This window comes from Labeo rohita, chromosome 21, assembly GCF_022985175.1.
Source record: "Labeo rohita strain BAU-BD-2019 chromosome 21, IGBB_LRoh.1.0, whole genome shotgun sequence".
Lineage (NCBI taxonomy): Eukaryota > Metazoa > Chordata > Actinopteri > Cypriniformes > Cyprinidae > Labeo > Labeo rohita.
In genome coordinates this window covers 6,746,342-6,771,942 of record NC_066889.1, presented here as the reverse complement: position 1 = coordinate 6,771,942, position 25,601 = coordinate 6,746,342, and the positions used below count along the sequence as shown (strand labels likewise).

The following is a 25,601-nucleotide window of genomic DNA, read 5'->3' as shown; positions in this document are numbered from 1 at the left end:
TACGGTTCCGAATGTTTTCGGCTTTGTGATAAATGCATGGGCTTATTTCAGAATAGGATTATATGTGATTTAAGGAAAATATCACTTATGGGCAGAACTGTTACCTCGTCACAAGAGCACAGTTTCTTGCAAGTGAGTGGAAAAATATTATTAATAGGACGCCAAATGCTAGATTAAACGTACATTTGAGCGTTTTATGAAATGTATAATTGTATTTTGGGATAAAGTGAAGCACAGGAGTTGAGGAGAGCTCCTCTCACAGGGGGTTGGGTTGCCGTGCCGATTGGCTGCTGTTCATAGACACATACAGTCACGGGCTTGAAACAGAACCAGGGGCAGGTCGACAGCAAGGAAACCATAATCATTGAAAATGAAAAGTACAACGTCCGTATCGTAACTCAAAAGGTACGTTGTGACTCAGACATCGCGCACTGGAAAGGTTCCTCTCTGTGTGAGTGTTATAATGCATGTGTTTGATGTGTTTTTATTTTGAAGGGTTAGAGTGATGATAGTATGAATGTGTTCTCAGGTTCTCTGGCCTACTACTGCAGCTGCGGCTGGGATTTTCTTGATCCACTTTCACAATTTGGGAAAAAAGGTCATTTCAGGCGCACAAACGAAGAGTTTTTAATATCAGTGGCATTGACCAACATGTAAATGGTAAGATTCCATCGGTGTTTGCTTGGGCATCACATTTTGTGTTTTTTTAAAATAACGAAATATTAAGTAGAAGACCGATGTAACTCTGTGAACTCGTTCTGTGTTTGTTCGGGAGAGAGATATTATTCATATAATATCATATAAATATTAATGAGATTAGCACGCGTGACAATGAGCCCAGCGCTGCCAGTTTTACATGTATGTCATTACTGTATCATCATCATCATCATGTTGTACTTCTTCATGTGAAATGTGTCAGTCAGAGTTCAATCTTCGCTCTGTCATATATGTGCTCCCGCTTTCATGGCTGCGTTCCTGTGTTATGGAGTATGTTCGAAATGGCATACCATACTGCCCCTACTAGGAATAGTAAGCAGTACGTTATTAATCCGCTCCGAACGTGCAGTCGCGCTAGAAACTTTGTGAACGCATAAGAAATGTATTTAGTTCAACATATAATTTACCTGCATTGTAAACAAATTTCCTTATAAATCCTGTAACTAGATAAATAGAATCCAATTAAATAAATGATAAACAACATTTGTATTCACTTCCACAAGTTCCACTCATTTATTTAAAAAAAATCAAAATGATTCAGGAGTAAACTTTTTTTATTAACATATAGAATTATCATATCATAATAATTCAATAATAATTACAAATAGGGGTATGTGAAATAATGTAATCTCTATCTCCATCAATGTCTGGTCAAAACATATTTCTGAGAACCTCTGTAAAAGCTGATGGTCACCAGGCTGGAAATGGTTACAAAATGTATTTCTAGAAGAGTGGGGTTTCAAAAAAACTATGTATAATACAAACTGACTCTCTTACTTTACCTAGAAATGGTCATCTGCAAAAATGTCTCCAAAAGCAGGATATAATTTTCAAGGAGGTCACACAGAACCTCAAGGTAACATTTAAAGATCTTCAGGACATTGTCTAAGATTTGTCTTGGAGTCCACCATCAGGTAGACTATAAGGATACACTGTGACAACACTGCGACCTGTCCAAAATTGTACAAAGGTCATGTAGTTGAGCCAGAAGAGTAATGGAAGAATATTTTGTGGACAGTGTCCAAAATAGGGCTTTTTGGTTTTAATGAATAGTTGGAAAAAACTAAACCCTGACTCAATAATGGGAAACTCAACTCAACAGCTTTGCCCTTCTTGCCATCATTGTTGGAACTATGAATTCTGCCTTGTACCAGATTTCTTGTTCCTGCAGCAAGGCCATCACCCCAAATACAAAAGTATGTCTGAAAGGTTAGAGGAACACTCAAATTTTTTTTTGAAAATAGGCTCATTGTCCAACTCCCCTAGAGTTAAACAGTTGAGTTTTACCGTTTTCGAATCCATTCAGCCGATCTCCAGGTCTGGCGGTAGCACTTTTAGCATAGCTTAGCATAGATCATTGAATCTGATTAGACCGATAGCATCTCGCTCAAAAATGACCATATAAAATGACAATATTTTTCCTATTTAAAACTTGACTCTTCTGTAGTTACATCGTGTACTAAGACTGACAAAAAAAAGTTGTGATTTTCTAGGCAGATAAGGCTAGGAACTATACTCTCACATAATAATCAAGGAACTTTGCTGCCGTACCATGGGTGCAGCAGGTGCAATGATATTACGCAGCGCCTGAAAGTGACCAGCAAGTTTGTGTAGATGCAGAAGACTACAGAAGAGTCAAGTTTTAAATAGGAAAAATATCAAAATTCTTTGGTCATTTTTGAGCGAGATGCTAATGGTCTAATCAGATTCAATGATCTATGCTAATCTAATGCAGAAATCGGCTGAATGGATTTGAAAACGGTAAAACTCAACTGTTTAACTCTAGGTGAGTTGGAACATTTTCCGGTCTATTTTCAAAAAAAGTGGAGTGTTCCTTTAAAGCAGAAGAAATTTAATGTTTTGGAATAACCAAGACTGGTTCTTAGCCCAACATTTCCAGCTCATTATTAAATGAGTGGAAATATGTTGCAAATAGCAATGCATAACATTTACTGTTACTGCTATTCCTTAATTTTTTTTTAAAGAATTCACAAGTAAGCATGCACAAATTTGTATTCTGATCTAATTTCAAGCATTTAAGCATCTAAATGCATTTTTAAGAAGTTTTCAGTCAAGTAAGTGAAAACTTTGACTAGTGGGTGTGTATTGTTATCAGCATTCATTTCAGAATTGTGCACTAATTGTTTTTTACACACACAGATGAAGTGAATGTTTATGTGTATATACAAATTTGTTTTTCAGATAAGAAACAGTGCCGTTATGATTCGCCCACATGTGCATACTCTCAGTAATGCAGCACATTGCCGTACCTGTCCACAGGTGCCTGATCCACTAGAAAGTACATGGAAAGCCCCACCAACCAGAAGACAGACACTTGGCTTTAACCCTGGCCCTTTCTGTCTCATCTGTCTATGGGTTAAAGTCTAAGTCCCTAAAGAAGCCTTAACGATCCAACCTTTGGGAATCAGGACCTGCCTCTGCCTGACAGGGACCCACAAGGCTTATGGGACAGTGTGCACACAAGGAACTCAGATGGGGGCGTGGTAGCCAGACTGGGTTGTTGATAGATCCGTCTCAAAATGGATGCAGCTTTGACTGACAGCTGCACATCCCCACCCAGCCCTGATTTTAGTCTGGACTCATCCAGTCCTTTTGCAAATGGACTGCACTTTGAGTCAATTCTGTTTGAAGATGAAGACGAGGATGAAGTTATGGATCCAGAGACGGTGTCTCAGCTGGAAAGAGCCTCGTGTGGCTCAACAAAAGAACATACAACAAATACAAATTTGAAGACAAAACTGGATGTCAAATCTAGAAGCAAAATTTCAAATGCTCGCTCATCTCTGGGGCAAGAAGCTGTATTTGAAGACAAGTCTACAAGTGATTGTGGGCTTTCTTCTCTTGTGAGCAGGCCTGCTGGGATTATAATGGCAAGTTCTGGTTCTGTCCCACCATCCCCAACATCAAACCACTACCAGTATTTTTAGATATTTCTTCATACTAGAATCAACTGTCTGGTTCTTGAAATGAGGAACATGTAAAATCTTGAAACTGATACAGTTTTCATAATATTAGCTTAGAGAGCAGTACATATTTTTTAATTTTGAAAGTGTTCTAATGCTTGGCAAAAGTATATATTTAACAAAAAAAAATGCCAATAAGCAATAATTGTGTGGTTTTCTTTTTGTATTTTCAGTCTGACCATACCTATGTATTATGCATGGTCTTTGACCAGAGAGAAAAAAAAATATATATATATATATATATATATATATATATATATATATCTACTAATATAACAATTTATAAAATGTATATGCTAAAACACTGAATGAATTATATTAAATATTTTTGAAAAATGTTTTAGTAGGTGATACTGAAACAATTTAGCTGTAAATTAAACTCAATTATATATGATGTCTACCAGCAGACAAAAAAAGTGAAAACAAAGGCTCTACCACCAGTGAAATATTTGGAGGGTGAAGTAATATGGGCTAAATTCAACCGTAGACCATGGTGGCCATGTCAGGTGACTGTTCACCCAGTTGAGGGCGTTTACCACAGAATTAAAGGTAAGTATGCAAACACAGAAGACATAATACCACAGAATACCCATTTCTAACTTCATGAACCACATTCACAACTTGTTCAATGTCTTCTTTTCCACATAATCCACCCTAAGAAATCAAATTGTCCTTCCTTAAATTTCTTTGCGTGATTGTGTTTCAGAGCCACCGGATAGGAGCAATCGTCAGTATTTCCTCAAGACATTTGGGGAACCTGAAGAACAGGCGTGGGTCCCTGAGCGATCTACTCATATATTTGTGGGTGGATATCAGTTTAACAATCTCCCTTTTGTGAAAGGAAGTGGACGCCAACAAGACGAAAACGCCAGACACTCTGTAATTTCTGAAACATCCTTTCAGTTAAATGGATATTGTGACACCTTTTTAAAACCCTTGTGAAATTGTTACTCTTGGGTTACTTTGCAGATACCCAAGCGTTTTCTGAACTCTTGGAGAGCTAGTGTGGTTGAAGCAGAAGCACTTCTCCTGGAGAAGCCAAGGGTCACCACTCTCTGCTCGGAGTTCACCAAAACAATCTCTGAAGGAACTACAAATAACACAGAAAACAAAGTTTCTGTGCCAGTGGAATTACCCAACATTACTCCTCTGACCAATGGAACAGTTACACAAAAAGACCACCTGAATACCTTACCACATAATCAGGGGTCTAAAACCAAAAAGAAACAGAGAAAGTCTTCAGCACATTTGAAAAAACCAGAGGAATTTCTTTGCGAGAAGGATACGATTATGGAAGCGTTGGACAGTCCCTACTCTGACATTGATTCTGTACCACAGATCCGAAGATGTCCCAAAAACACTGAGCAAATTTCGAAGCACTGCGCTGTTAATAATCAGTCAAACTCAACCTCAAGTCAACTTCCCATTACAAATGACAAAGAAGTAAAGAAGAACGTGGAGAACCAGGGTGGCCTTTGGTTCAGCAAAACAGGGAAAGGTCAAGTCAACGGGGGACTTAGTCGTGCTGGAATTAAATCTGTGAACTGTTCTTTTGGGAAGGTATCTTGTAAAATTAAGATGCCAGATTCCGCAAGCATGAAACCCAAAGACAATCACATCACTGGAATTGAACATCTATCTACCGAAGCCAGGAAAGCTCTCGATAGGAGAGTGAAGTGCCTTCCAGCAAGTAGTCGCCTGATGACAAGAGCACTGAAGGCGATGGAAGAGGCAGAGTGGATGAAAAAACAACTTATAAACCAAGAGTCTGCATCAAATGTCGAGAACTGTGAATCTTCTTCTAATGTTACAATGCCTGAAACAACAGATGTGGACAACCATGTCCCATCACAGAAGATGCCAACTACAGCCAGCTGTGATTTGAAAGAACGCTCAAAGAGTAACATACGCACTCAGCAATCATCAGATCTTCTGAGTTGTAAAGACGATGCAAATTTAGTCAAATCTGAAGATGAAGCTTCTTTGATATCTCAAGAACCTGTTACCTTTCGTTCATCCAAATGCAAACAAGAGAGTCACGCTTCTGATTCATCTTCTAGTTCTACTCCATCTTTGTGCTTAAAGATGGAAGATGTGGAAAACATGAAAGAAATAACCTTCAAATCACTAACAAATGAACAAAGTGGCCAGCCTTTGTCATTTCATCCTGATGCAAACTATAAGTTTAGCACATTCCTAATGATGCTCAAGGATATGCACGATAGCCGGGAAAAAGATGGAACCGCATTGGTAATAGAACCGTTACCCATAAATGAACTTATTAAAGAGGAGCCATCACTGATTCTGGACGTAAAGGATGAGATGAACACAGTGGATACGCAAAAATGTCAACTGGGCAAAATCACACCAAAACAGAAAATGAAGTCTGGGACAAATATGATCCCGGAAATTCAGCTAACCTCTACCATTTCAAAAAATGCTCAAAGACCAAGCAAAAAACATTGTTCGAAAAAGAAAACCACTGAGATTACAGCAAACATCCCCTTGAAAGATACATTTGACAAACTGGTATCTAATCACCACCTGCCCTCAGAAGAACCAGGCTCCAAGTTCTCAGCAAATGTGCCCAAAAAGCGTTGGCAAAGGTTTGACCAAGTCAGTAACAAAACGTTACATGTAGTCAAAGGTACTAGCATTCAACAAACCGAACAATTATCCTCAGAAAATTGTGATGTTTTGGTGGGTGATACAAATAAGTCTTGTCCTTTTGCGCCTGGGAAGGAAACTACCATCAATGCATCTGAAGTTACTCAAGACAGCTGTCAAAAAAATGACATCCCAACAGGTAAGGTAGTCAATGTAATCCATGCTAGCATCATTTAAGGATAATGTGTAGTCTTGTCGTTTCTAAGTGGGCTCAAAAATGTTTGTGCTTTTCACAGAATGCAAACGTATTAGAAAACCTAGCAAAAGACTCATAGAATGGACAGAGGAATACGATCAATTGTTTTCCACTAAGAAGAAAGCAAAAAAGAAACCTGAGTCCTTTACTAAGGTAGCTCAGTTTATGCTAGCTAATCAAGTTGGATGTGGTTTTCTTGTATGCTGTAACTCCCTTTAACATTCTGGCAACTGTTTAAAACTTATGAATAGGTTGAAAACAACAACTGTAGTGGCCCAGTGGAGAAAACATCTGGTGAAAGTATACAGAAACCTCAGGTGACAGAACAAGGTGTGTCAAGACCCCTGCCAGAATTACAGACTCCTCCTCCAGAAGACCTGTCTCGGAGCACTCCTTCAATAAATCCCACGCCATGTCAAGAGAGACAGGTGTTGTCTGTAGACACACTAACTCCACCTCCAGAAACAATCCCATCCCCATGTACTGAAATTTGTCATAAGGAGGAGCTTCAAAGACAAAATGCTTTAGCCATTGGTGAGTAGCTCTTTCTGAAAGTTTATGTAGTTATGAAGAAAGTCAGAAATGTTACGACAGTTAGGAAAGTAGTTTGCTATTTCGCAAACATTTCTGTTTTGCATTGGCCACATGTAGACCTATTGCAAGCCAGAACCATTACTTCTTATTTATTTTTAGGATTATCAGATAAAAATAAATCATTTTTCATCATTTAAATAGGTGATGGTGTATGTCTAAGCACAAAGAGACAACGGAAACCCACCAAAAAGATTCTAGAAAGCGCCATTGAAGCTGAACCAATTCTTGTCCCTAAGAGAAAGGTACTTGTTTAAATTATAACTATTTTAGAAAGTTTACTTTGATAGATAACTAGATAAAGAACATTTGTTATCAAAATACATATTTCTTGCAATTGCAGTCTAGTTTCTTTAGTTGGTCACATTTTTCTGTTTGGAGACCAATTCTCATTAATAACTAACTATTAACTACTACTTTATAAGTACTAATAAACAGCCAATATGCCAGTAATATGCATGCTAATAAGCAACTGGTTAATAGTGAGAACTGGTCCCTGAACTAAAGTGTTACTGTTTAGTCTAATGAATGAAAAATTGGGCTAATATTTATTATTATCATTCACAGGTGAAGTCACAGAAGATTTGCTCATCCGGACAATCTGCAAATTCAGGTTTGACCATTAAAAGCTTTTAAAATGTATGTGTTATTTTAAAATAAATCATAAAGTTAACATGATTATTGTAAAGGATTAGTTCACTTCCAGAACAAAAATGTACAGATAATTTACTCACCCCCTTGTCATCCAAGATGTTCATGTCTTTGTTTCTTCAGTCGTTATGAAATTATGTTGTTTGAGGAGAACATTTCACGATTTCTCTCCATGTAATAGACTTCTATAGTGCCTCCAAATATGAATTTCCAAAATGCAGTTTAAATGCAGCTTCAAAGGTCTCTAAACAATCCCAGCTGAAGAAGAAGTGTCTTACCTAGCGAAATGATCGGTAATTTATTTATTTTTTTAAAATACAGTTTACATACTTTTTAACCTCAAACGCTCGTTTTGTATAGCTCAGTCTGAACTCTTGTTTTTTTCTGGTCATGACAGTTAGGGTACGTCTAAAAACTCCCATCTCATTTTCATTTAAAATCGTCCTACATCGCTGCAGAAGAACCAACCCAAGTGAACATGCAAAGAAGATCAAACACCCTTTACAAAAAAAGGTAAAACAGCTATGTAGGAAGATTTTGAAGTTGGAGAAGAAAATGAGATGGGAGTTTTCCGACATACCCTAACTGTCTTGAACCGGAATACACAGAGTTCACGCAGAGCTAGACAAGACGAGCATTTGAGGATAAAAAGTATATAAATTGTAATTTTTTTTTTTACAAAATAACCAGTCATTTTGCTAGATAAGACTCTTCTTCAAACTCGTGGCCACCATAGAAGTCCACTATATGGAGGGAAATCCAGAAATGTTTTCCTCAAAGAACATTTCTTTACGACTGAAGAAAGAAAGACATGAACATCTTGGATGACAAGGGGGTGAGTACATTATCTGTAAATTTTTGTTCTGGAAGTGAACTACTCCTTTAAGACATGGCTGGCAACCAGAGACAATTCCAGGACCCTGTTTCTTGAAAGTTGTTCATAGAGACCATTGCCACCAAATGATATGTAAACTGATACTGATTTGGGTTAAAATCCATTAGAGGAGGCTTTCATAATGCCAGCAATCAGTGAATTATCATCAGTTATGTCAAATCATGAGTTTTTCTTCCTTTGATGATAGAAATGTGAAGAAGACTCAACCTCAAATAATCTTTTGGAAACAAGATGTCTCAAATCTAAAGCAGGGATTTTTTTGGGGGTACTAGAAGAGCTGAGATAGGCTGCCACTAAACATTTTTTGTAAACAGTAATTTAATCTTTTCAGCATTTTTATTTGGTGCCTTGATTGTCTTTTGAATAAATCTATGTTTCAATTGTGTTGTAAATGAAGGGATGGGACAGCAGTCATCAAAAATTAAGAACAAGCTGTCTTTTGAGTCAGTTGACACACCAACTGCCCCAATCCAAAAAGACACAGAGATGGAGACAGAAGTTGCCCCTGCAATGCCTCATGCAGTTAACCCAGAAACAGCTGAGGATGGCTCAGAGGATCTCAAATGCTCAGGTCCAGAGGTCAGTAAAATTAAGTCTTATACTTCTGTTATTTTTTAGTGGCCACTTCATTAGGTACACCTATACAGCTGCTTCATAATGCAAATTTCTAATCAGCCAATCATACGGCAGCAGAAGCACACAGGCATGGTCAACAGGTGGATGTCATAACAACATCATCTTTGGCCTTTGTAGGTATTGGTGGCGTGCATTATAAAGTGGCCACTATGACTACCTTACCTTCTTACATAGTCTGTTTACATTAATTAATCTGATTTCTAAAAACACAGTGACATGCAGTATTCAGTACCACAATACAAATAATTAAATGAAAATCATTTAAATCAACCTTCCTAAATGCTCACTTATTTAACTAACCTGAATATGTGGCATTTACTTTAGATAGTTGAATCTAGTGATGGATTGTGTTCTGAAAGAGAAGCAAATTCACAACCTGATGAAGGAGTCTCAGATAAAAGGTTCTCAGGGGAGAAGGGTGGCAGCACTTTACTCAAGGAGAATGTGTGTCAGGTAGGTGTGTTAAAACTCCTTCACACCACTAAAGGTAACTGTAATGATAACTATATTAGTTTTCACACAAACAGATAACTGTTATGTCATCTGCCACTTTAAGCACTTAAGCTTGTTAAAATCGTGTGAATTCTGTATGACTCAATGTTTTATTTGTTAATTTTTCTTAATTTGTTTATTGTTATAACTGTGGTGTGGACTTTGCGATTATCGATATTAATATTTATCATTTAACTTTTATTGTCTACCTTTTATTGACACAGCAACACATACAATCAAACTACAGTTAGCATAGAATTAAAACTAATATCGCAAGTTCATAGTTTTTGTAGTAGTGAATCTCCCTTACCAAACTGGTGTTTATTTTGTCTAACAATTATTGTTACTAGTAAAGGAAGATTAAACAGAAATGGCTAAATTATCACAATAATTACATTACATTTTGGTCTTTATTGTGACAGTGTATAGGAGACAGGAAATGAAGTGGGCGAGAGAGAGGGGGTGTGATCGGGAAAGGTCCTCGAAGCGGGATTCGAACTTTTGCATCAATTATCAATTTATGTCGGCTATCGGCACCAACATCACAATAAATATTGACAATAACCTGTATTTTTATTTTGTGTGGGGCGGTTTTCAGAGACTTAAAGCTGTGACGAAACAAAAAGTAGCAAGAGATCTTTGTTTTATGATGTACATCCATGTGAAATTGATTATCGAGGAAAGAAAAAAAAATGTAAGTTCGGGACTAAATAAAATAAAATAAAATTCTTGATAAAATTGTAAGAAAGGGCAGGGTTTATGTGGACTAAATGATTGGAGAACTCTGCCATTCATCACCAGAGAGAGGTCTGTCGTTTTACCACAAAATCAAGACATTTTGATTAAGAATTATTAGGTCAGTTTAAAACAAAACAAAACAAAAAACATAAAAATAAAAATTAAACATGAATGGATGAATGCATGGATAGATTGTTCACAGTAAGATCTAGAACATGCATTTAAAAAATAGGGTATATTTTCATTTAATGCCGACTTTAACCATAGAAAACTGAAAGAGTCAAATCATTTTCAATTGGAAAAACTTTTAACAATATATAAAGAGAGAGCTCACCCAAAAATTACAATTCTGTCATTAATTACTCACCCTCATGTTGTTCTAAACCCGTAAGACCTTTGTTCATCTTCAGAACACAAATTAAAGGGGTGCTATTATGATTTTTCACTTTTTGAATTTTAGTCAGTGTGTGGTGTGTATCTTTGGGCATAAAAAAGTTACAAAGTTACAAATCTCAAAGTCCACTCCAAAGGGAGATATTTCGTTTTTAAAAAATATCTGTAAAAGAACTACAACGAACGCCTCCTTTGGACTACAACGTTTGTTTTCCGCATGCAATGATGTCACAACGCGGTCCATTAGAATATCATTAAATGAAATCCCGCCTATGGAAATTCGAATTGTTGGGGGCTGGGTAGGGACAAGGTAGGGAATTAGCTATCTTTAGCGATGCAGCGTGGAGAGCCGCTTCAATGGTATAAACACAAGAATTGACCAGAGTGGCCTCTTCAGAGCTGTAACACGCTACAGACGTGTGCAGTACAGGGAGTCGAAACACATGCCAGACCCGCAAGCTACTCTGGTTGCCGTGTCGGAGCTGTAACGCGCTGCAGAGTTGTGCAGTGTGTGGTAAGAGATTTATTCATCATACAGTGTAGATAGCTTCATTTATAACACAAATGTTTTTTAAAATGCATAAACCTGCACTAGAATAGGCTAGGCTAATCAGTGATGTTCTTTGATAATGTTTGGCTGCTTTATGCCTTATGCTGGAGCTGGTTTCGGGCAATGAAAATAAGTATGTAAATAATTAAATGAATTAGCACGATAATATCATGTATCAGTGATCTCGCAGGCTGACGACAGAACCCAAAACTACTGTAGCGTATTACTTACTCACCCTCCATGCATCCGAGGTGTATATGACTTCCTTCTTTCAGACGAATGCAATCAGAGTTATATTAAAATTTATCCTGGCACTCCCAAGCTTTAGAATGACATAGATGGATGTTTCTCTTCATCAATCCAAAACAAATCCAATAATGTGCATCCATCCATAATAGAAAGTACCTCACACGGCTCTAGGGGAGTCAATAAAGGCCTCCTGTAGCGAATCGATGCGTTTTTGTAAGAAAAATATCCATATTTAAAACATAAGAATCACTTTAATCTAGCATGCACTAACAGTTGTACACGGAACTTGCTTCTTTGACAAGGGGCGTGGCAGTACTGAAATACCGTCTAAGCTATTCGCCAATCATAACGCAGTGGGAGAGCTAACCAATCACAAACACATTTAATTTTTCAGAAGGCGGCCTTCATTAAATCGGAACTAATCAAGCCATTTGTGCCAGGCTGGGAGAAATGTATTGTATTAATGTAAATTATGTTAAAAATAAAGCGTTTTTAGAACCACCAAGGAAAAAAACTTGTTCTAGTACAACCCTCCAAAAAATTAAGAGCATAATAGAACCCCTTTAAGACATTTTAGATGAAAACCGAGAGCTTTTTCACCCTTCATAGACATCAACATTCTATAAACATTCTATTCAAAACCCAGAAAGGTAGTAAGGACATTGTTAAAATAGTCCATGTAACATCAGTGGTTCAACTGTTAAGAAGCTACAAAATATTTTTAGTGCACAAAGAAAACAACACATGTATGGTAGTCTCCTAAACATGTGGCGAGGACTGACACAGAAGAGAAGAAATAGAATAAAGTTGAATAAAGTCATTATTTTAGTTTTATTTGCCCACTAAAAGTATTCCCGGAGCATCATAACATTGAAGGAGAAGTTCACTTCCAGAATAAAAAATTACAGGTAATTTACTCACTTGACATCCAAGATGTTCAAGTCTTTCTTTCTTCAGTCAATAAGAAATTATGTTTCTTATGGAAAACATTTCAGGAAGGTTCTCCATATATTGGACTTCAATGGTGCCCTCAAATTTGAACTTCCAAAATGCAGCTTCAAATGGCTCTAAACGATCCCAGCCGAGGAAGAAGGATCTTATCTAGCGAAACGATCTGTCATTTTCAAAACAAATTGACAATATATATACTTTTTAACCTCAAATGCTTGTCTTGACTCATCTCTGCGATGGGTAGTCTCTGTTATCCGGTTCAATACAGTTGAAAACTCAACATTTCATTTTTCAACGTCAAAATCGTCCTACATCACTGTTTTTTTTTGTAAAAGGCGTTTGATCATCTTTGCATGTTTACTTTGTAAACACTGGGTTGTGCAGCAATGTAGGACGCTAGTCAGAAATGGGTGTTTTTTGACATAACCTAACTGTATTGACCGCATTGAACCGGAAAAAAAACAAGACAACAACTCAGACAAGACGAGCGTTTGAGGTTAAAAAGTATGTTTCGAAAAAATGACAGATCGTTTTGCTAGATAACACCCTTCTTCCTTGGCTGGGATCATTCGGAGCCATTTGAAGCTGTATTTAAACTGCATTTTGGAAGTTCAAACTTGGGGGCACCATTTAAGTCCATTATACAGAGATAATTCCTGATTTTTTTTTTATCTCAAGAAACATAATTTCTTATCGACTGAAGAAAGAAAGACATGAACATCTTGAATGACAAAGGGGTGAGTAAATTATCTCTATTTTTTTGTTCTGGAAGTGAACTTTTCTTTTAAGGTTGAACTGCTGATGTCACACAGACTATTTTAACAATGTCCTTACTACATTTCTGGGCCTTGAACATGTCAGTTGCGTTGCTGTCTATGCAGGTTCAGAAAGCTCTTGGATTTCATCCATAATATCTTAATTTGTGTTCCGAAGATGAACAAAGTTCTTGCGGGTTTGGAATGTCATGAAGGTGAGTAATCAATGATAGAATTTACATTTTTGGGTGAACTATGGCATTAAAACTAAAAGTGGAGTGATCGATATTAGGATGTTTTAGCAAATTGATTTTTCCAATCATTTAAAATATTAAGTTTACTAAATCCAGTTGATGGTATACATTAGGACACACCTTAATGACCACCTCTGCTGTTTCTGAAGGCATGTGAGAAGCAAGGAGATCTTCTTCTGTGTGAAGGGCAATGCTGTGGGTTGTTCCATCTACAGTGCACTGGCCTGAATGAGCCTCCTGCAGGGAAATTTTTATGTCAGGAGTGCACGTCTGGTAAGAGCCAGCTTCATAATTCACACATCAACAATTTAAAAAAAGTCTTGATGTAATTTTACAGTTTTACTGCCCTTTGATAGCTGGTTTGTGAATATTTTACTAGGTATACACTCGTGCTTTTCTTGTAAGAGCATGGGTGAGGACGTCAGGCGCTGTATGCTTCCAGGATGTGGGAAGTTCTATCATGGGGAGTGTGCTGCCAGCCATGCACCCACAGTACCTCTGAACCGGGCTTTTCGATGCCCTCTCCACGCCTGCTTGTCGTGTTTCATCGCAAACCCTACTAATCCATCTGTATCTAAAGGTTTGTTGTGCTTAGAGTAGTTACATTCTATATCAGGTGATGCTACATATGAGGGCTGGTTTACATTCATCATGCACTAAATGACTGAGAATCACAAACACTGGACTTTCAAGTTGTTTCAACACAACATGTCAAACAACTCATACAGAAACTCCCCTCATTGCTAGGAGATACTAACAGCTTCCGTCAGCGCAAATCCTCTTTTGGTGTTATAAAACTACTCTTAGGATTTTCTGAAGACGCGCAGTGAAAAATGAATGATGAAAAGGTACGGACGGTCATTTTTGCGGCTGATCTTATCGCATATGCATTTGTAAGAGTTTACCTTTCAGGTGCAAAATTTATGGGAGGAAATTTATGTCATGCAACATGATTTACTAAGATTTGCAGTAGTCACTAACATCGACTAACTAACCTCTTATGGAAGCCTATGGTAATTGTGACTTTTTATCTTGCAATTCTGACTTTATTTCTCGCAATTCTGTAAAATGAAGTCAGAATTGAGTGATATAAACTCACATTTGCAAGTTATAAAGTCAGAATTGCAAAATACAAACTCACAATTGTGAGATAAAAACTCACAAATCTGGCTTTTTTGTCAGAATTGCGTGATATAAGCTGCAAATCTGAGAAATAAAGACTTTTTAAAATCAGATTTGTGAGTTTTTATCTTGCAGTTCTGACTTTATAACTGTATAACTTTATGAATTCATAGAAAAGGTCAGAATTGCAAGAAAAAGGAAAGAAGTTTTTATCCTCCAATTATTACTTTATTTTTTGCAATTGTGAGATTATATCAAACAATTCTGAGAAAAAAAGTCACAATTGTGAATTTATATCTCACAAATCTGACTTTATATCACACAATTGCGAGTTAAGTCAGAATTGAGAGATATAAACTCAAAAATTCTCTTTTTCCCCCTAAAAACTGGACTTTACAACTCGCAATTGCGAGTTTATATCTTACAAGTCTGAGAAAAAAAGTCATAATTGCAAGAAATTGCAAGACACAAACTTAATTTAAAAAAAAATTGTGAGTTTATATCACACCATTCTGAGGAAAAAAGTCAAAATTGTGAGTTTATGTCTCACAATTCTGACTTCGTAACACAATTGTGAGTTGTTAAATCAGAACTGTGAGATTTAAACGCCGAAATTCTGGGGGTGTTTTCCCCTTAAAATTGGACTTTACAACTTGCAGTTGAGAGTTTATATCTTACAATTCTGAGAAAAAAAGTCATAATTGCAAGAAAAATTCAGAACTGCGAGATATAAATTATGAGAAAAAGTCAGAATTGTTTTTATCTCACAATTTTGAGTTTGTATCACACAATTCTGAGAAAAAAATCAAAATTGTGAGTTTATATCTTGCTATTCTGACTTTATAAGTTTATGAGTTTATATCACGCAATTCTGAGAGAAAAAAGTCAGAATTGTAAGATAAAAGTCGCAGTAACCTTTTTTAATTTTTTTTATTCAGTGGCAGAAACAGGCTTCCATACCCTCCGGACTGCAAATCACCACAATAAATAAATAAATTAATGAATTAATCAAACACAATAGAACACTAACAACTAAAATCATTTGAAATTTAATTAAAATTAATTAAAAAAAAATTTTTTTAATTAATTAGGCATCAAAACATAATCTGAAACCAAAAACCAATATGGTACCAACTTATCACACTAACAAGCATCTAAATCACTCATATTTCAAATTTGCATGCTTTTATTATTAAATTTACTGTATTTTGTGTTTCAGGCCAGCTAACCCGCTGTATCAGATGCCCTGTGGCATATCATGCCAATGATTTCTGCATACCTGCTGGGAGTGTCACACTCACCGACAGCAACATTGTGTGTCCCAATCACTTCACACCAAGAAAAGGCTGCCGCAACCACGAGCATGTCAACGTCAGCTGGTGCTTCGTCTGCTCAGAAGGTTAATTCAGCTGCCTTGGACACCAATTTCCATTACAATTTGCACTTCTGATTTTATGTGCACTAAATAATTTATTTTAAATGACATTTAAAATCTTTGATGTCTCCCTTTCATGTTAACTTTAATATGACCTCATCAGAAACATTTCCTCATCCAAAACAGTTCCTCTCTACATCTGTATCACTTCTCTCTACAGGAGGTAGTCTGCTGTGTTGCGAGTCATGTCCTGCGGCGTTTCACCGAGAGTGTCTGAATATCGACATGCCCGAAGGCAGCTGGTACTGCAACGACTGTCGTGCTGGAAAGAAACCGCACTACAAGGAGGTAGTGTGGGTGAAAGTTGGCCGCTACAGGTCAGCAACCACAAAACCCACTCTTAACTTCCTAACATTTAATGTCATCAATTCCTGGCTTTTACAGTCATTGTACACAACAGCTTCTGCTCTATTTGATAGATGGTGGCCGGCAGAGGTTAGCAATCCCAAAGACATTCCTGATAATATCCTACGCATGAGACACGATGTCGGAGAGTTCCCAGTTCTTTTCTTCGGCTCTAATGATTACCTGTGGACTTACCAAGCCCGAGTTTTCCCTTACATGGAGGGTGATGCCAACAGTAAAGAGAAAATGGGAAAGGGGGTTGATTCTACCTATAAGAAAGGTATATTTTGCACTATTGCTTTTCTAAGCGATCAGATTAACATTTTTAGTGAACAAAAATTGTGTTAAAATCGATCAGTCAGTAGAGTCCAAAACACTGACTTTCATTTTTATAGACCAAAAAAAATTTTTCACAATTTTTGAATGTTAAATCTGGTTCAGCATTGGAAGAAGCTGCAGTAAGGTTTAAAGAACTGCAGGCTGAGAAAGAACTGCGGCAGCTGCAGGAGGACAGACGAAATGACAAGAAACCTCCACCATACAAACATATTAAGGTACTTGATCCTACAAGACACACTATAAGATTGATTGCTAGCTTTATATAAAGCTGTTACAAGTCTTAACTTGGTCAATCCCTTAGGTGAACAAACCAATTGGCAAAGTGCTGATCATCTCAGCAGACCTTTCGGAGATTCCACGCTGCAATTGCAAAGCATCGGATGAGAACCCCTGCGGTATGGATTCGGAGTGCATCAACCGCATGCTGCTGTATGAGTGTCACCCACAGGTGTGTCCCGCAGGTGAGCGCTGCCAGAACCAGTGCTTTACCAAACGACAGTACTGCCAAGTGGAGATCTTCAGAACGCTCTCTCGAGGCTGGGGGCTGCGCTGTGTGCACGACATCAAAAAGGTAACATTTAATGACATATTAAAGGGTTACTCCACCCCAAAATGTTGTCATTAATCACTTACCCCCATGTCATTCCAAACCCGTAAAAGCTTAGTTTGTCTTTCGAACACAATTTAGGATATTTTGGATGAAAACCGGGAGGTTTGTGACTGTCCATTGACTGCCAGGTAAATACCACTATCAAGACCTAGAAAAGTATGAAAAACATTGTCAAAATAGACCATCTGCCATCAGTGGTTCAATCTGAATTTTATGAAGTGACAAGAAAAAAAAAATGAAATTGTTGAATAAAATAGTTTTTTTTTTCTTTGCATAAAAAAAGTATTCTCGCGCTTTATAAAATTCAGATCGACCCACTGATGGCAGATGGACTATTTTGCCGATCTTTCATACTTTACTGGGTCTTGAAAGTGGTATTTACCTGGCAGTCAATAGGACAGTTACAAGTCTCCCGGTTTTCATCCAAAATATCTTAAATTGTGTTCCGAAAGACGAACAAAGCGTTTACAGGTTTGGAACGACATGGAGGTAAGTGATTAATGACAAAATTTTCATTTTGAGGTGGAGTAACCCTTAAAGTTTTTTTTTTCCAAAACCTGAGCTAATTTAAAATATTCTTCACGTGCAGCAACAGTTGGTGGAAGTATCCGCTTTTTAGTGCATTGGCATAATTTACATTTACTCACTCCACTAACATGGATGGACCGATGCTGAAGTCAAGGCACTTCTCCATCCTCCAGTTGTTGAATGCTGCGACTAAATGACGCTGCTGTCGGCTGGCTTACATCACTTCAGAGTTCCCACTGGTGGTGCAAATGCAACCAGGAAAACAGCCCTAGTTCTCAGGGGACTTCACTGGTGGCTAGTTCCTATAGCTGAGTTCCTGTAACTACCTAGTGTGAAAGCCCATTTCATGCACGCCACACAAAGAGAAGCCAAAGGCATACTTCCCTTGTCTGTTTTCAGCACAGTCTGCTGATGTCCGATTTTTGTGTCTGTGAAGACTTGTGCATAATCAACAGTGCATGTAATAGTGCTTTAAACAGTCAAAACAAAGGTCCATTAGCTACTGCATACATAGGACCCTATGAAATCCTTTTTTTTTTTCAAAATTCTGTTTTTTCCATTTTTATTTTTCTGCAGTCTGTTTTAATGGCTAAAAAATATATATATATATATATATATGAATCAATAAAATCATAAAACTTACACAATTTAACAGTAATTTAGTTTAACAATATGAATACGTTTGGCCCTATGAAATACATTTTTATTTTTTACCAAATTCTGTTTTATATAATTTTTTAAGATTCCATTTTAATGGTTTTATTACATTTTAATTATCAAAAGCATATCTAATTGATCAATATTATGAATATTTTTTGTTTTATCAGTGACGGAAAAATCTGAAGGCCGTCCGTCATTTTGACAGATTACACTGAGTGTGATCTATTGTAAAATTGTAGCTGTAATTCCCACCCCTGTCCAGTTGGTGGCGAGTGCGCTGCAGCGTAGCAGCAGAGCGTGGGATACAGAACAAAAACGAAACTATCGCAAATGTTTTCTATGTTTTTCTATGCGTTTGATTACGCACAGACGAGTACACAGAAGCTACAACGATCTATCACGCCACATTTTGTTGTTTTTAAACCCTGCGCTGTCATCCTGTAGGTTCATGATTAAAAATGAAAATGTGAAAAAAAGCAATTAATGTGTTATTCTAATTAAAATATGAAAATTATAAATATCTATAAGTTAAATCAAACTTTTATTTTGATTGGTTGCTGTGAAAACCTTTAAGTTTAAAACCTTTAAGTTATATTTGCATATGGTATGATAGTAGTTTTTCTAAAACAAACAAACAAACAAGAAAAAGAAAGCGGTAAAATGCTCATCAAGTGACTCTCAGACCAGTTCTAGAGATTATGTTTATGTGGGGCTGAAAACATTTTTTCTATATGCTTCAGTATGTGTGTAGTAAACGAAACTGCACATCTGCGCCATTCATTCACACAGAGACACACAGAACCTGCTCGGCAACCACTTTGTAACCACAACAGTTTCTGAGAAACTATTTTTCCATACATAGCCTATTTCTACAATTAGTCCATCCCCTCCCCCTTAAAACATATCTATAGAGAGCCGGTGTGAATTTGGATATAAATAGCTTGTTTGCTCAGTCTGCTTTCTAACAAATTCTTTGTTTTTAATCCTCAACCCAAGGGAGGATTTGTTAACGAATATGTTGGAGAGGTGATTGACGAGGAAGAATGTCGTGCCCGGATTAAACATGCTCAGGAGAACAATATTGGCAATTTCTACATGCTTACATTGGACAAGGTGAGAATTTGAATACAACACTAGTTTAATTTTTCTGTGATATCTGTTATGGGAAAATGAATGTGTTCCTTTGCGGTTTCTGGAAGGATCGAATTATTGATGCCGGGCCCAAGGGAAATGAAGCTCGTTTTATGAACCACAGTTGTCAGCCAAACTGCGAGACTCAAAAATGGACGGTCAACGGAGACACACGTGTTGGGCTTTTTGCGCTTACAGATGTCCCTGCTGGTAAGTCAAATGTCATTGTTATGTGGAAGATATTGTAGTACAGCATCGCATTTAAACTGCTAATGCAAAAACATTTAAGTGCTGATGTTTTCTTCCAAGGCACTGAGTTAACATTCAACTATAACCTTGAGTGTCTGGGCAATGGGAAGACAGTGTGCAAGTGTGGTGCATCTAACTGCAGTGGATTCCTGGGAGTGAGGCCAAAAGTAAGGAGTTGATCCCCAGAGGTTATCTTTTGTACAGTATAATATTATGCCATAATTAAAGACTGATAATTGGTTTGACCAATATGTTTTTCTTGGAAATATACATATTTTAGAATTATTATTATTGTTAATGGCATTATTATTAACATTAAAAAATACTGGGAAAACCTATTACCAATCTATAGTAAAAATAATTAGAAAAATGTAAATTAAAAATAATTATTATTATTATCAATATTAATAAAGGAAAAAATACAGAGGAAAACCAATGACCTGTCTATATGGTAAAAAAAAATATAGAAAAACAAATACCGAACGGACACTGAAACAAAAACAAAACTGATATAATTTTCTAATGTAAACAAGTTTCACAGTAACATTTTTGGTATCCAAATCAAATTCAGTATTCCTTTCTGCTTCAATAAGTGATTGTAGTTAAACATGTGAACTCTGTGTCTCAGAACAACCCCCCATCAGATGATAAAGGCCGTAAACTGAAGAAGAAGTCTCAGATGAAGCGCAAATCCCAGCAGGAAGTTATCAAGGAGCGGGAAGATGAGTGCTTTAGCTGTGGAGATGGAGGACAGGTTGTGTCCTGCAAAAGGCCAGGCTGTCCTAAGGTTTACCACGCCGATTGCCTCAATCTCACCAAGAGACCTGCAGGTCAGTCTTGAAGAATTTCACAATTCTCTATGCCAGTATCTTTAAAAAGAATGCCAAATCACCATAAATGAAGATCATACGTGATCATACGTGTTCTGAAATTATACAACAATTTTCTGTGAGTGTGAATTTATAAATGAAATTTAAATGGATAGTTGACCCAAAAATAAAAATTCTGTTATTAATTATTGTCATTCCAAACCTGTAATTTGGAACTCAAATTCTGATATTTTTGATGAAATCCAAGAGCTTTCTGACCCTGCATAGACAGCAGTGCAGCTGACACGTTTAAGGCCCAGAAAGGTAGTAAGGAAACTGATAAAATAGTCCATGTGACACGCATTCGTCGTGGTACTGACAACACGCGTCGAAGACCGACAGGGATGAGAAGAAATTAAATAAATTAAGAAGTTAAATAAAGTCGTTATTTTTGTTTTCTTTGCCCACAGAAAGTATGTCACATGGACTATTTTAACCTTGCCCTTACTACCTTTCTGGGCCTTGAACATGGTAGTTGTGTTAGTAGCTCTCAAATTTCATCAGAAATATCTTAATTTGTGTTCTGAAGATGAACAAAGGTTTGGAACAACATAAAGGTGAGTAATTAATTTAAATTTTAATTTTTGGGTGATCCATCCCTAAAAGTTAATATTCACTGCTAATTAAGACAAAATGATATCTGATTCGTTTTTGAGTCAGATCTTTTCAGTGAATCAACTGATCTGATTCACATATCCAATCTAAATGTTCACTGACTCAGTGATCCACACACAGCTGTTAACAACTCACTGGAGGGGAAGATTATCAGCGAATAACTTGTTTTGCGTTTCAGGCCGTTGGGAGTGTCCTTGGCATCAGTGTGACTTGTGTGGGCAGGAAGCAGCTTCCTTCTGTGAGATGTGCCCTAGCTCCTATTGTGTCGAACATCGAGACGGCATGCTTTTTATATCCAAACTGGATGGCCGCTTGTCATGCAGCGAGCATGACCCCTGCGGCCCTGAGCCTCTGGAGCCTGGCGAGATTCGTGAATATCCTACGGAACTCATGACACCATACCCTATAAACTTCATCAGAGCCGGCAAAACCAAATCCACAACCCTAAACACTAAGACTGTCCCGAAGGATCCCTCTCCCCCTGATGTAGCCCCTCATGCCTCCGTTAGCCCCTCCAGCAGCCCTCCACCACTTGACATCTCTTTGAACTGTGCATATTCACCAATTTCTTCATATGGAGAAGAAAAGGAAGAAGAGGGAGAAAGTTTGGTGCTATTAGAAAGGGATGGTGAGAAAAGTGTAACTCAAGATAACTCGGAACGATTGAGGATGAAGAAGAAAACCGAAGTATGAAGGTTTAATCTAATGACCTGAGGTTTACATTTCCCAATAGACCTCTTTGTAGCCATGTTTTCTCACACTACTTTCTCTGAGGGTATCTGATGTACATCAACTTCTCACTGCAACATACTTGAAGATGGTTTGCATCTCCATTAGTAATCTCTTGGACGAACAGGACACAGATTGACAAGGCTGACTCAAACACTGATTGAACAGGACCCACTTCATACAGCGTTATGCGATATCAGATTGTGGCCAATGTTACATTTTTCTTGCTACGTCTGGGACTATAAAAGATGTTGAACATCACAAAAACGCAACAGTGAAGAGAATGAAGATACAGTATTTAGGGAAAGGAATATATTTTTCCTTGGAAATTCCATTGCCTTCTTTATTAAGTCAAATAATAATGACTATAAACTCATTTACCAAAACTCATTTGTGCTGTATATTTGCTCTGTGAGCAAATGGTACAGAATTTAAGCTTAGGGTAAATTTTACTATTAAGTGGTTCCTAAAAACTGCCTGGTCAAAAAAAGGCACCATTTGGGGTTTAATATGCTAGTTATTGCTGTGATTAATATGTTTCTGGCATGTTATAAGTTTGGCAACAGTTCTGTTAACCCAAACTGGTACACTGCATAGCTTTTAATTTCTTAAACAACCATGTCGGAAGTTACAATGGGGGAAAAAAAATATTTTATCCCCTGCTGATTTTGTATGTTTGCCCACTGACAAAAAGATCAGTCTATAAATTTAATGGTAGGTTTATTTTAACAGTGAGAAACAGAATAACAACAAAAAAATCCAGAAAAACGCATTTCAAAAAAGTTATAAATTGATTTGCATTTAAATGAGTGAAATAAGTATTTGATCCCCTATCAATCAGCAACTCCCACGTGTCTTTTATAAAGGTACCGAACTGAGATTAGGAGGGAGTGCTCCTAATCTCAGCTTGTTACCTGTATAAAAGACACCTGTCCACAGAAGCAATCAATCAATCAGATTCCAAACTTTCTACCATGGCCAAGACCAAAGAGCTGTCGAAGGATGTCAGGGACAAGGTTGTAGACCTACACAAGGCTGGAATGGGCTACAAGACCATTGCCAAGCAGCTTGTTGAGAAGGTGACAACAGTTGGTGCGATTATTTGCAAATGGAAGAAACATAAAATGTTTGTTAATCCATGTCGGTCTGGGACTCCATGGAAGATCTTACCTCGTGGAGTTTCAGTGATCATGAAAACGGTGAGGAATGAGCCCAGAACTACACGGGAGGATCTTGTCAATGATCTTAAGGCAGCTGGGACCATAGTCAACAAGAAAACAATTGGTAAAACACTACGCCATGAAGGACTGAAAGCCTGCAGCTCCCGCAAGGTCTTCCCGCTGATTCAGAGGAGAACTAGGTGAAAGTGTTGTAGCCAGGTGAGACCAAAATCAAGCTCTTTGGGATCAACTCAACTCGCCATGTTTGGAGGAGGAGGAATGCTGCCTATGACCCCAAGAACACCATCACCACTGTCAAACATGGAGGTGGAAACAGTATGCTTTGGGAGTGTTTTTCTGCTAAGGGGACAGGACAACTGCACCGCGTCAAAGGGACGATGGACGGGCAATGTACTGTCAAATCTTGGGTGAGATCCTCCTTCCCTCATTGAAAATGGATCATGGATGGGTATTCCAGCGTGACAATGACCCAAAACACACGGCCAAAGCAACAAAGGAGTAGCTCAAGAGGAAGCACATTAAGGTCCTGGAGTGGCCTAACCAGTCTCCAGACCTTAATCCCATAGAAAATCTGTGGAGGGAGCTGAAGGTTCGAGTTGCCAAACGTCAGCCTCGAAACCTTAATGATTTGGAGAGGATCTGCAAATAAGAGTGGGACAGAATCCTTCCTGAGATGTGTGCAAACCTTGTGGCCAACTACAAAAAAACGTCTGACCTCTGTGATTGCCAACAAGGGTTTTGCCGCCAAGTACTAAGTCATGTTTTGCAAAGGGGTCCAATACTTATTTCACTCATTGAAATGCAAATCAATGTATAAGTTTTTTGTTGTTATTCTGTCTCTTACTGTTCAAATAAACCTACCATTCAAATTATAGACTAATCATTTCTTTGTCAGTGGGCAAATGTACAAAATCAGCAGGGGATCAAATAATTTTTCCCCCACTGTACACCAAAGACGTGTCACTTGTATAGTTTTGAGTGGGGAAAAATGCAACGCTCATTATGGCCGCTCTATTGAAGGAAGCCCCACCCTCTGAGTAAAAGAGCCAATCACTAATCGGTAAAGTCAGCGCATCACTACAGAAGTCCCGGTTGCTACAGAAACAGTCAGTGTTCTGAGACGTGCGTTTAGGACTGTGCATGCGCACTGGCTGATCTAGCCTGAAAAACAGGGTTTTTTTTTAATGCTATTGGAGCATAAGGAACAACATTTATGAAGCAGATTTCATTGGTGATTTCTACCATGAAATTTAATCATAAGCTTGGTGAACAGTTTTGGAGAATTTTATGTTTTTCCATTCAAAAAGATAGGAGCTACATGTCATCTCAAAGATGGCCACCGAGTGAAATGACTTGTTTTAAAGGGACTTTTGGATATGCCCATGTACATATTACTGGATGACGATGTCAAGATTCATTGTGCCCAAATTGTGAAAGATTGGACACCAGTCCTGTGGGGAAAAACGTAACATGCCAGAAAAATTTTAATCACTGCAATAATACTTCAATCTTAAAATCTAAAAATCTTAAAATATTTGCTTATTTAAATCTAGACAGCAACTTTTTTTTGGCCAGGCAGTTTATTAAAGCCCTTAGTATACCTCGGTTTTTACGCAAAGGCTATATGGATACAGTGCGTGTCATGTAAATTTGAAATAGTACAGTTTTTATTGGTTCTAGAAAGAAATAGTGCAGACACTGGACAAAAATGAACGTTTTTAGCATGCAAGTACTGTATCCCCTGTGTTTGTGTACACTATCAAATGAAGTTCACTGTGCATTTGTCTGTACATGTACGCTAAGCATTTGCGTCCAAACTGAAGTTTACTTTGGACTTAAGAGTGCAGTAAATTGTGATCGTAATTAATAAGATTAAAATATCAGTGTCTCGATCCTAGGCAACTGTTTAAATAACTTGAAGACTATCATTTTGAAGCACTTTTGTATAATAATCCAAATTCGCCTGCTAACATGTTAGGACAAAAGCAGAATATTTAGAAGTATGCATATAATTTATTTAAGATCATTTAGGAAATTTACCCAGAATTGTCTTTAAATTAATATTTGCC

General features: G+C 37.5%; 1 protein-coding gene across 3 annotated transcripts; it reads left to right on the top strand.

Moving 5' to 3' along the window:
- The first annotated feature begins 281 nt into the window (after nucleotides 1–281).
- nsd1b (nuclear receptor binding SET domain protein 1b) lies at nucleotides 282–25,296 on the top strand. Of its 3 annotated transcripts, XM_051093165.1 has the most exons (25): nucleotides 282–405; nucleotides 530–660; nucleotides 1,504–1,573; nucleotides 2,998–3,608; nucleotides 4,109–4,250; nucleotides 4,408–4,580; nucleotides 4,671–6,507; nucleotides 6,605–6,717; nucleotides 6,816–7,098; nucleotides 7,300–7,400; nucleotides 7,723–7,768; nucleotides 9,099–9,280; nucleotides 9,662–9,790; nucleotides 13,869–13,992; nucleotides 14,099–14,299; nucleotides 16,061–16,240; nucleotides 16,437–16,593; nucleotides 16,696–16,901; nucleotides 17,063–17,175; nucleotides 17,262–17,531; nucleotides 19,755–19,871; nucleotides 19,958–20,099; nucleotides 20,199–20,305; nucleotides 20,767–20,968; nucleotides 21,801–25,296. In XM_051093165.1, the coding sequence occupies exons 4-25, from the start codon at nucleotides 3,258–3,260 to the stop codon at nucleotides 22,313–22,315; spliced, it is 5,691 nt and encodes a 1,896-aa protein (XP_050949122.1). In that variant the 5' UTR covers nucleotides 282–405; nucleotides 530–660; nucleotides 1,504–1,573; nucleotides 2,998–3,257; the 3' UTR covers nucleotides 22,316–25,296. The 3 variants fall into 3 exon arrangements, with proteins under 3 accessions (XP_050949122.1, XP_050949121.1, XP_050949120.1); XM_051093164.1 differs by lacking the exon at nucleotides 1,504–1,573; XM_051093163.1 differs by lacking the exon at nucleotides 1,504–1,573 and having other exon boundaries at nucleotides 2,920–3,608.
- The last annotated feature ends 305 nt before the right edge of the window (nucleotides 25,297–25,601 follow it).